The sequence below is a fragment of the Rhynchophorus ferrugineus genome, unplaced genomic scaffold (genome assembly GCF_030347505.1).
Source record: "Rhynchophorus ferrugineus isolate W39M unplaced genomic scaffold, kcgeb_rfMv2 rfM3, whole genome shotgun sequence".
Classification (NCBI taxonomy): Eukaryota; Metazoa; Arthropoda; class Insecta; order Coleoptera; family Curculionidae; genus Rhynchophorus; species Rhynchophorus ferrugineus.
Window position 1 is genome coordinate 53,336,971 of NW_027472582.1, and position 12,604 is coordinate 53,349,574.

The 12,604-nt window shown below is 30.3% G+C and overlaps 1 protein-coding gene across 4 annotated transcripts in view; it reads left to right on the top strand.

Moving 5' to 3' along the window:
• The window catches only part of LOC143193589 (uncharacterized), a 397,105-nt gene that overhangs the window by 331,112 nt on the left and 53,389 nt on the right, over positions 1 to 12,604 (top strand). For all 4 annotated transcript variants that reach the window (XM_076399903.1, XM_076399905.1, XM_076399904.1 and 1 more), the window contains 2 exons: positions 6,055 to 6,282; positions 11,346 to 11,551. In XM_076399903.1, the coding sequence (XP_076256018.1) occupies positions 6,055 to 6,282; positions 11,346 to 11,551 (434 nt within the window). The remainder of the gene's footprint in view (positions 1 to 6,054; positions 6,283 to 11,345; positions 11,552 to 12,604) is intronic.

The window sequence follows — 12,604 nt, forward strand, 5'->3', positions numbered from 1 at the left end:
TGTAGATTCAACCTCCGGAAACAAATTTTATGATCTCATAGGATGCTAGGTTACGCGAATGATGCAAATTATTTAACACTGGAATATTATATCTGTCTGTCTTGTCATTCGATTATGATAATTTTCCCACATATGTAAAACTTAAAGATATATATAGATTATTCAGGATTTGCGTGATTTATCAATTTTTATCTCATTTAATTATATATTAGCATTACAAAAATTAAATATCCCCATCAATATATTTTAAAATACGTTTGATGACGATGCTGATCATGACGATAATGATGGCTAGTGAGATATTTAAAAGAAAAGATCCTAAAGGGAGTTTGGTCTATTTTCTAATAGATAAAAGCCCTAATTGTCATTTTATATCGCGATTCAACAAGCGACCGCTTCCTATTTCTTTAAAATAAAATACCATTTTCCAGTAAATTAAAAGTTTGTGTGTTTTACACCCCTTAACTTATGTACCTTATCAAATTGTAATTTAATAATTTATTAACTTCTAATTTATTTAACCAAGACAAAGATTATTATTTCTGCACTAAGTAAATATTGTGCTTATATATATATTCGAAGACTCAGATATTCTAGAAGTAGAAGATCATTAATTATTAATATTTATTATACAGATATTTTGTATTTATTTTTCTACATATATTACATATATATATATATATATATATATATATATATATATATATATATATATATATATATATATATATTATTAGGGGATTACTGGTTCTATAACTACATGGGTGAACAAAACAATATAAAGACCGGACATATAAACAACATTTATTTGTTAATAAAGTAATGATAGTATGTTTGAATAGTTTCCAACTGAGTATTGTCTCATGTCTTGTGCTAAAACATCCGTAAATTTCTTCAATAATGTTGGTGACGGAAATCTACCCCTTACTATCTGCTTTAAAAATAATTAAGCCCCATAGCGGCATAGCGGATTAATGATTATCCTCCACCATGCTTGACTGTAGTCAGCAGGTAGTTCGCTTGATTGTAGAACGATGATTCATGGAACCTTATCACAATAATTTCAATCATCAAGTGTCGAGCTTTTATGATCGTTGCATCACTTCATTCGCAAATTAGAATTGAGTTCCATTGAAGGTTTTACAATCGCAACCTTTCCATTAATGTTAGCTTTGTGGAGTTCCAGTTGTACTGTTTTTGTCAAAATGGTATTACCCAAATAAGTGTTGGGATCTGCTATCAGTTTTGCCAGGGTAATTTTATGTTGTCTGGCCACAATTCTTTTAGCGTGTTATTCTTTGGTATTACGGTGGAATATGTCGTTCATGAAACGTTAAACAATTCGAATGTATTCACACATTTCACCGGCTTGTTTTGACCATCGAAAAATAAAGCGTATAATATACTGAAATATAACCTACAAAACTTCGTCGCATTGTTTACACGAAAGCAGTGTTACCAATATACACAAGATGTAATATATCGCATGGTTTTCGCATTATCTTGTCTATCCTCTATTGCTATTCGTATCAAAATATTAGCAGTAAATTTAGTTTTAATTTGCTTCATTTCCCTAATTCCCTTCTTATTTTCAAATATCAAAATACTTTAATCACATTTCCCGGAAACTACTTCAAATCTCCTCGCGGATTTTCTTCCATCGACAAAAAATTCATTTTTAGTGGTATTTTACAAAAAAGAAGAAGTCGGTTAGAATAAAGTGGTTAATCGATTTCAGAAATTCAGTCAAATTCATTCCAAAGTTCACAATCATAGTTTGATTAGGTCATAGTCTTGCGAATTTGTACTCTCAAATACCAAATAAGGCTTAGGTAACTTAATTTATTGAAGGTTTGTAATAATCAAATAATACACTTGTGATAGGTCACAATATCGATCACTATAACAATCACAATAACAAATGAAAACCAGAAGCTCAACCACTTGAAAAACATTTAAATGTCGTTAAAAGTTTTAAGAGACACACCGTATTTATTAGAAATTGTTGCTTCTAATTATCGCTTATTTCGATCGATATCACCTAGCTTTCAAAAGAAAATTTAACATCGCTTCAACAATTATAGTAGAATAATATAAATAGTATTACTGGACTATATTAAAATACTTTACAATAAATATTTATATTTACACCAAAAAAAACTATCAAAACTAATTGGACAATACTAATTGGTGAAATAATTATAATAAAATCATCATTCATAAAGATTTAAAATAAATGTATTAGCTTAAGGGATCTATACCTCTGAAAAAACAAGAAGCCGTTAATAACGACGCTACCTAGCCGACCACCTCTTTTTGCTGATGAAAATCATCGGAAACTTTCCGACAGTTCGATCGTGACTAGTTTGCTAAACAACTTACCTGAATTTAAAGAAACGTTTATTATTCAGCCTATGAACTTTGTATGAACTCTTGTCCGGAATACCAAAATATGTATATTTGCGTCCGGAGAAAATACTCTTTACTGAGGGATTATGAAAGTGTGAAAAAATTGCGAACTTCATAATAATTACTCTATAATCAAATGATAATAACCAAAAAGTAACTGGTTCGTATATCCTCGGAATATTAGATTATGATTTGGATATACTAGGTAAACATTACTTCCTTTACCTCTTGAGATCACTCATGCTTTTCACTAATTATTATTATAAAAAAGAGTTATGACTAAGCGTATTGGAATTGTTTTCCCCCCAGAACAGTCATAATTAAATATTAACAATACATCAAATGAGTTAAAAATTTTCATTATGGATAAAATATTAATCAACCCTTCTCCGGTTCAAATAATGCGACACGTATGTTTACGCCTTTTATATGATAGCTCTTGTAGGTTATATTTCAATATACTTTACGCTCTGTTCTCCGGTTAAAATAAGTGATTACTCTCTTGTGTAATACTGTTTCAGCACGAATAGTATAACAGGGGCTCCACAATGTTAACATTCATGGAAGCCAACGTTAAACTGCGAAAGAAATATTGGAACTGTAAGATTGTGGTTCACTCTGAATCGTCAATAATTTTGTTTTCTTCGAGTTCGAAAGTTCGAGTTTATCACTATTAGTGGTATTCTTACAAGTAATATACAGCTGCTATAAATACTTGTGTATTCTAACAAACTGTTAAAAAGTCACTGAAGTAGTTAGGTGTTTTACTACAGGAATCAGATAGTTTCCCATTAAAAATAATTCAGATACTACGAAAATATTTGGAGAAAAATGGCAATAGTTCCACCAGCTGGCTATATTGGTCATGCAGCTTCTATTTTCATATTAAATTATATATTATATATAGTATAAAATAATATATATTAATTTGTGGTTCACTCTGAATCGTTAATAATTTTATTTCTTCGAGTTCGAAAGCTCGAGTGGGAAGAAGAGGATTCTTGTATAATTTGACTTTTATCACTATTAGTGATGTTCTTACAAGTAACATAGAGCTGCTATAAATACTTGTGTATTCTAACAAACTGTTAAAAAGTCACTAAAGCAGTTAGGTGTTTTACTACAGGAAACGAATAGTTTCCCATTAAAAATAATTCAGATACTACGAAAATATTTGGAGAAAAGTGGCAATAGTTCTACAAGCTGGCAATATTGGCCATACAGCTTCTATTTTCATATTAAATTATACATTATATATAGTATAAAATAATAGATATTAATTTAATAATTAATTATATTCATACATATTCATTATTTCACCCGTATTATTTAAATATTAAGTAATAGAGTAGTTTATCAAGAGAATTTTATAGCAGAATTATTTGATTCTGAAATTTTAAACACCATTTTGGCACATATTAAACTCAATAAACAGTTTATTGAATGATTTTTATCCGTTGTTCAAAGATCAATTGCTAATGCTTTATATTTTATTTTTCTCTAAATTTTACTTTAACATTAAATGTAATTAATATCGGCATTTCTGAATATCTTATCTAAATTCGTGTCCTGACCAATAATTATCATTCCACATTATCGAAAATTATTCTCAATTCGAATACCTACCGAATTCAAAAATTCACTTGAAAATATTATTTCATTGATCAGTGATGCAATTACTAGCAGCAATATATTTATATAATTAAACAGAGTTGAATATCTAATATTTCTTATCAGAAATAAGAGTATAACTTATAAATTAATTTTTCTTGTAATAAGATACTTGTTAATAAGATAGATTTATTATATATTCAATATTTTAAATATACCCAAAATTTCTATTTATTATCGATTTGTCATTCTAATCTAATAGGCCTGTTTTTTTTTCATAATTTTTTAAGAGTGTTTATTTAACCTACAGCTTTACTTTTCTTTTATTTTTTATTTTTTAAATTTTGTTTTCCTTTAGACGCTGATATTATTAGATTCTGAGTTACGGCGAACACAAACCATTAACCTAAGTAAACGGTCTTGTTGGGATCACATAATTCCATCAACAATTTTCTTAATCTCGTCCCTTCCCAAATCCCTCAAACTTCCCTATCTATTCTTTTTAAAGGCCTTCTATCTGGTTAATCGAGACTCCATCGAGCGAACCGGCCACTATCAAAGAAAAGGAATTAGAAAGAAAAGCCAATAGGTAGAGGGTATTTCGTGTGTGCCCTGATACGATGATTGTAACTCTTTTTTAATAAGCAAAAACTATAATTAAAGTAAGCAAAAACTTGGCTTGATACCAAGTTTCCGGACACTGCAAAAAAAATCAACCATCAAGGATTGGTATGCTAAGTTTAGACGTGGTGAAATGAGCACCGAAGACGGTGAACGCAGTGGACGCCCAAAAGAGCTTGTTACCGACGAAAACATTTAAAAAATCAACAAAATGATTTTGAATGGCCGTGAATTGATATTGAATGAAATAGCAGACACTCTAAAGATATCAACTGAACGTGTAAATCATATTATTCTCGAATATTTAGGTATGATAAAGTTATGTGCAAAGTGGGTGCCATGCGAACTCACTTTTGACCAAAAACAACGACGATTTGGTGATTCAGAGCAGTGTTTGAAGATGATCAAGCGTAATAAACCCGAATTTTTGCATCGATAGATGAAACATGGCTCCATCATTTCACTCCGAAGTCCAATCGACAGTCATCCGACTACACTGCACACGACGAACCCGCTCCGAGGCATGGGAAAACGCAACAGTCAGCTGGCAAGGTTATAGCGTCTGTATTTTGGGATGCGCATGGAATAATTTTCATTGACTACCTTGAAAAAAGAAGGACAATCAACAGCAACTATTACATAGCGTTATTGGACCGTGTGAAGGACGAAATCGCCGAAAAGCGGCCGCATTTGACGAAAAAGAAATTTCTGCTACACCAAGACAATACATCGTGTACAAGTCACTGAAAACGATAGCAAAAATCCATGAATTGGGCTTCGAATTGCTTCGTCGTTCACCGTATTCTCCAGATCTGACCCCCAGAAACTATTCCCTGTTCTCAGATCCCAAAAGAATGCTCGCTGGGAAGGAATGTTCGTCGAACGAAGAGGTTATCGCCGAAACTAACGCCTATTTTGAAGCGGACAAATCATACTACAAAAATGGTATCGAAAAGTTGGAGAGTCGCTATAATCAGTGCATCGCCCTTGACGGGAATTATGTTAAATAAAAAAAAACTCATTTTGCCAAAAAATGTGTTTTACTGTGGTGGGCCGGGGACTTTTCAGTTGACCTGTTAATTTACACACGCCCAATATTTCATTTACATAATTATTTTATATCGTATATATTTATATTTGTAGATCGAATTATTCTAGGACTGATATAATTTCATTTGAGAAGATATAAATATATCATTAATATATTATTAGTACTTCAGAGAATCAACATACATTTGACAACCTTTTTTCATATAAATCCATTTCATCTTATTGAATTCATAATAAAATATACAAGATCCTTATTTACATCTATTACTTTTTTATTTGAATTATCTTTTGGATGTACCTATATTTAAGCAATCATAAACAAAAGCATGCATATTTATAATAATCTGTTAATATTATTTTCAGATCGAAGTCCACTGTTTTCTTCTTACGGATATGTTGCTGATTTGCAAGCCATCCACGAAGAAAGGAGGCGCCACCATGCGCGTTATCCGGCAGCCTTATCTGGTGGACCGACTGGTCATCCATGAGTTGAATAGGGAAACGCCTAGCTTGGCTGTAATTTACAGAAACGAATTTGACATGGCAGTGGCGGCGTTCATATTGCAGAGCAATGATTCAAAAAAGATTAAGGTACATTTATATACAATAATACATGAATAAAATATGAATTTATATGTTATCGATTGAAATTAACTGGATAGTTTTCACCACTGCAATACATCGTGCTATGGTATGATAAATTGTTACGTTCTCTCACGTAATAGTATCTATAGAGGAGCTTAATTTAATGCCTAGATCCAGAAGCTATATTATCCTAAAGCCTTTCGGCAATGTTCATTTCTAAAAAAATTTCTTACATTTCATCCTATATTATGTTTGACAACAATTTGTATAATATTCCACAATTACAAAATTGGATATGGTGTTTAAAGAATATTTCCTTAAAAATATCTTGAGTATTTGAAATTAATCCAAGTGTTTCGATTTGCGGTGTATATATTACCTTTCTTCTTTCTTTTACGGTGACTATGGTCTGTTAAGTTCGTATTGATGAAAACGAGTCATAACTAGAAGTTACGATATCTCGTGTTACCTAAATCGTCTATTAATTAGATTATATTTACTCCACCATATTTCTTCTGTGCACTTACTATCATTTAATTAATCAGACTAATTTAATTAATTAACTAAGATGTAAAATCATTGTATAGTGGGTGGGATGAATGTTTTTTGATCAGCTATATCATGAATCAAGTGAATACCAGTCATACCAATATAAAGAACTAACTGTTAAATAAATAAAAGTATTTTATATAGTTTTATTGAGTTATTACATATATACAGGTGCTAATCAAGGCCTTACTTTCGACACTCCTTAATTGGTTGATTGATTCATTTTTGTTCGATTTAAAGAAACCTACCTACCACCAAACTCTTTATGTTATATCTATTGTGTAGTAAATCGTTTTTTCTAATGAAGTGTTTCTGAGCTGAGCTGTAACCAAAAATCGTAAAAAATCCAATTGAGGAGAAAATCACTGAAAATGCATTTTCGGCCCATTTCAATATGGCGATTATTTACTGGCTAAGCAAAAAAGTTTAAAAAAGAGAAAAAGAATTCCCTGTAACGTGTTGTGACTAGCGGTGAAAACCAGATCTACTACTTGTATATCAAATGGGAAGTTCTGGTGTACTCAGCGTACTCACCCAACATAACTTCTCCTGACTTTTAGTTATCTGATCGATGCAGTATAGCTTGGCTGACTTACAGTTTTAAAATGCTAAATAAATATGAATATAAAAACCTGCTTGCTATTGCCTATATTCAAAATAGCTAGTCACAATTAAAAATGTATAATATAAGATAAACTGAGTTTCGTATAGTTTTATATATAAGGTTTAAATCACTTAGTCTAATAGCAATTATTTTTAATTAGACCCCATATCTATTACATATTTCATTAAATATAGCCTAAGGTATACTAGCATAACATATTACGTACCTCTTTATCCTAATATCTCTTTATCCTTTCTATATCCTAATTTACGTATAATATAACCACCATAAATGCATTGAAATAATTTGACCAATATATATTGCACCAACTTGTTTCAATTAATACCTTTGTAACGTGAATTAATGACCAGAATACATACAAGCTCCTAATATTACTTAATTGTATTTATTTTTGTTATTTATATTTAATTCATTTTACACCAAAACTACATGTAATTTAAAGAAGTATTAACATCAGTCAATTCTTGTTAAAATATACTTCAAAAATTAATAATTTTAATGCATTTTAATTGATTGCGTATAGATGTAGTAAAATAAAAGGTCAATTAAATGCCAGGCATAGGAATCTTAAGATATCATCACTTTATTACAGACATTATGAAAGCACAGCTCATATAGCATGTCATTTTACATTTTTAACCCAATAAATACCTACTTAGGATTGCTTGTATTCAAAATAACTAGTCACTATTTAAAATTTATAGTTTCGTATAATTTTATATATAAGGCTTAAATCACATCGTCTATTAGAAATTATTTTTAATTAGACACTATATCTATTACATGTTTCATTAAATATAGCCTAACATATTACGTATCTCTTGATTAATATCCTAATTTAAGTATAATATTATCCCCATAAATGCATTAAACATAAAACATGAGGACGAAACTATCAGGGCATGAGCAAAAAGTTTCTGGAACACTTAAGTTTCAAAATGGATAAAAGCACACGAAACTGAACACAGTGGGAAGTAATTTCAGCTCAAGGTATTATGGAAATTAATTTTCTGTTCGGCATCAGTTAATTATAAAATGAAATTTATAACTCGCTACCCTAAACCAATTTAGCTGCTACTGATATGGGAGACCGTTATTTAGTTATATTGATAATTACTAAGCGAACAATATCTTCCATTTTACTATTTCTTAGAATTGTTTTAGTAATATGCGAATTAGGTGGGATAGACAAAATTTTAATGTTTAGATAATAATGGTTGAAATTTCTCTCGTCATATACATGTTACACATGTTACATTAGAAGTACAGAATAGCTCTCTCGAGCTTCAAATTATTTTTGTAGCTATTTTATGAATTAAATGATTATTTAATGAATTTATATTATATTTATAATGCGCGTTTATTATTACAGTTGTATCAGCTGCAACAATTATATTAACTTATCATTTGCAGAACTTTTAAAAGTATGCGTTAATTGGAAGAAAATTGCAGTTTAAATTCATGGAATTCTTGCACAGTTTACGTCATTTAAGACATTTACAAAACTCCAACTTTCCGAAATGTAGCATTGAACTCTGGTATAGTCAAAAAAATATTAATGCACTTAATGAAGATCCAAGCCAAAACCAAGGAAAGCTTGCAAAATAAATGATCATCATGTGAAATTTTGATACAATTAACATATGTAGAAATGAGGCCACAAGTGGGCTAATTATGTACCTGGCGATTGTACTGGCCTGGAAAGATGTTTGATGATGTTCTAATATTCCTCAAGCTAAGGCTGAATCTTCTTGACAGTTTCTATGGCCGCGTTATGGTATTTGACACTATTTGCAAGCAATATGCGAGTCATAAATAAACTTCTCATTCAGGATATCGATATATACATTCGCAGTAATCCATCGAGTGATGTGAATGAGAGAACCGGTTGCATACCACGATATTGCCGCCCGAATAATAACAGAAACTCCCGTATTCCTGACTGTAGGAAGCAGCCAATCCGGATGGTAGGCCTCTTTTGATATTCTTTATAAATAAATATGACCATTCATAGGAAGTAATATAAATGATGATTCATCGAAACAATACGTTCTTTCAATCATTTCAAGTGTCCAGGTTTTATGATTGTTGCACTATATTTTTAGAATATAGCGTTCTATATTCTTTGTGCTTCTCAAAAACGACTAACACACTGAAATATAACGTACAAGAATTAACATGTAAACTGAGCAATACAAACTCGTCGCATTATTTATCCTGAAGCAGTATCGCCAACACATTGCATTTCAGCAATCGCAAGGTGTTGATAATATTTTGTCTATAAATATCTATAATATCTATTCCATCCATATATAAATGCCATAAAAATCCCAGCATGTGAGACATTTTGTCAAAATTGAATTCTAAAAATCCCTGAAAACCAGGAAAAATAGCAGCTCTTCTTAAACTGCGTACCGAACTAGTTCTACCAATGTTGTGCTTTACTTGATTCTAATTAAGGCCGACGGTAAGCAATTTTTATTTTTCGTAATACATGGCTTTAAAATCAAATATATTTAATAGCACTAGTAATTGTCTCGTTTTCGATATGGAAATGTTGTGTTAAAAACAAAGAAGATGTTGAAAAAGTTAATGAAACACATAAACACGTCAGGCTATCAGCATATTTCATATTACCACATTGATACGAAACTAAAAATTCATCGTAAAACAAATCTGAACCATTTGCAATAAAAGGGATGGCAAAGACTTAATAAGTCGAAAATAGAGTTTCCATTGTTAATCGCTGTTGAAATAAAACAAATTCGACCCTTTGCTGAAACTAATGGTTACGGGTGATTAAAATTGATCATGTACAATAATAATGTACAAAAAAAGATTATGACCGAAGCCTGGAGAAATTTCACAAATGGGAACCTAAAGGATGAAGTAAAAAGTGATTGGTGACAATAGAAAGGTTCATCATGCTCGAACATATCCTAACCGTTAATTAAACTCTTACGATTGTAGTACGTGGTCAAAAAACGACTAAAATGGATCAATAAGAAGAGATTGACTGGGAAGTTTTGATTCTTCATCCAATTGATCATCATATATTAACTCATCAAACTACTATTTGTTCTGTTCTATGCCTATCTAAAAGTCTCTTTGATGTAAAGTTGGCTCAGTTGTTTACTCAAAAAGAAGATCAGAAGATCCACAATCACAGAAAAAGTGGCAAACATGGTTGATCAAAACTTTTATATGAATACGTACGTTATACGAATAATTTCATTTAAAAAAACATGACAATAGAGGAAGTTAATTTTGCACGACCCATTATTTTAATCAAAGTCTTTACTTGAGGTAGTTTAAACAATTTTAGTTAAAATTTATAGCATATTTTATTATTAAATAATTCTGTAATATCTGGTTAACATGTATTACTAATTTTCAGTATACTAGTATAGTACTCGTTTTTATATTATTTGTTTTATATATTAAATTAGTATTCAAAAAATTTCATTTAACATCAATATTTAATTTCTTTACGTTTTAAAATCGATAACAAGCTGAAAGCTTTTACGAACTACATTTTGTCGATTTTGTATAATAACGGTATGAATATTTTATCACTTTAAATAGCGAGTATATGAAATTATGTGCTTCTAGTGAATAATTAGTTTTGAGGAATACAAGGAATACATACATCATTAAATAATACGTAACTTTCGATATGGAAACATTTCCTTACTAAATTAGATATTCATTTCCTGAACTACGCAGTATAATGAAGATAAATAAAAAAGCAGGAATAATTTTATGTTTACTGGTGCTTTAATGTTCTAATGAGTTTTAATATCTATATCTTCTCCATTTTTAACACCACTAAAAATTTTAGGGCTAGTATGAAATATATTTCAATATCATGTATTACTGTAATTTATTTTTGCAGGGTTGGAAGGATGGCATTGCGAAGGCTCAAATATTATATTCCCAAGCGAGACAATTGACCAGTATAGGGGACGACAGCTTGGACACAGACTATATTTTAGATTATAATTTGGAGAGCGATTATCACAGCCTTCAACTAGCCCCGAGGTCGCCGATGGCTTCTTCATCTCGAGCGAGCAGGGTCTCTAGTCTTGCCCACAGCCACAGGTAAATTAATTTTCCGTTACGCTCAATTAATATTCATAACGTTTAGATATTGACTTAGGTTAAGTGAAACCCAATAATAAATTGATAAGGTAGACTCAAGCTTCAACTTGTTATATCGATAAAAAATAAATCTCCAGATATTTTTGGGCTATTATTATTTTTATTATAATTATTATTGGCCTGCATTATTTTGTTACTTAATACATTTCCGTTGTTCTCTTTTCTGGTCTTTTGTTAGCAGCAGTAAAAAAAATTAAAAAATTAAATGCGGACCTATAATCTTCTTACCACGATATATGAGCGATTTCTTATTAACGCATTATCACTTCATACAAATCTGAAAAAATAACACTCAAAACGCACCAATCTAGATCAATACACTGAATACTCGGGAATTTCACACTCAAGCTCCGATAATCTATATTTCACGTCCCTTACTAGACTAGAATAAACAGACACAGAATGCGATCTCCCATGTATAAAGTTGTAGCCACATTTTGTTCATCGAAATCCCGTGAGGACGCTTTTCTAAAAAATCCTTGGTCCAAAATATACTTAAAAATTTTTGAATTTACAAAACGATATTTGAATTTACTGAATATAGTAATTTTTACCTTTGAAATCTTATTTATTTTTTTCACCCACCAGTACAAGCTTCACTTAATTATTATTTTTCTTATTACACTGGCTTTGACCAGGATGTTGTACGCAATCGTTTTAAAAAAATTACCATCATACAATTAAATTAATTTACATACATAATTACATACTTTTTTAACAAATACAATAATTTAAAGATAACTTGCCACACAAACAAATTAAAATAGGTTCCTGGTACCCGTAAATAACATTTAAATGATTTAAACATTTAATATAAAAATATAGCAGAATCATAAAAATATATATAATATATTTTTATAAATATTCTCGTCAGCATGAAATTGAAGTCACAGATTCATTTGTTTCAAAAGCATCTGTCGAGACATATATATTATAATTTTTGGTTTTCGAATGTCTCAATTTACTTCCTTTGAAAAAAAAATTATATTTGTA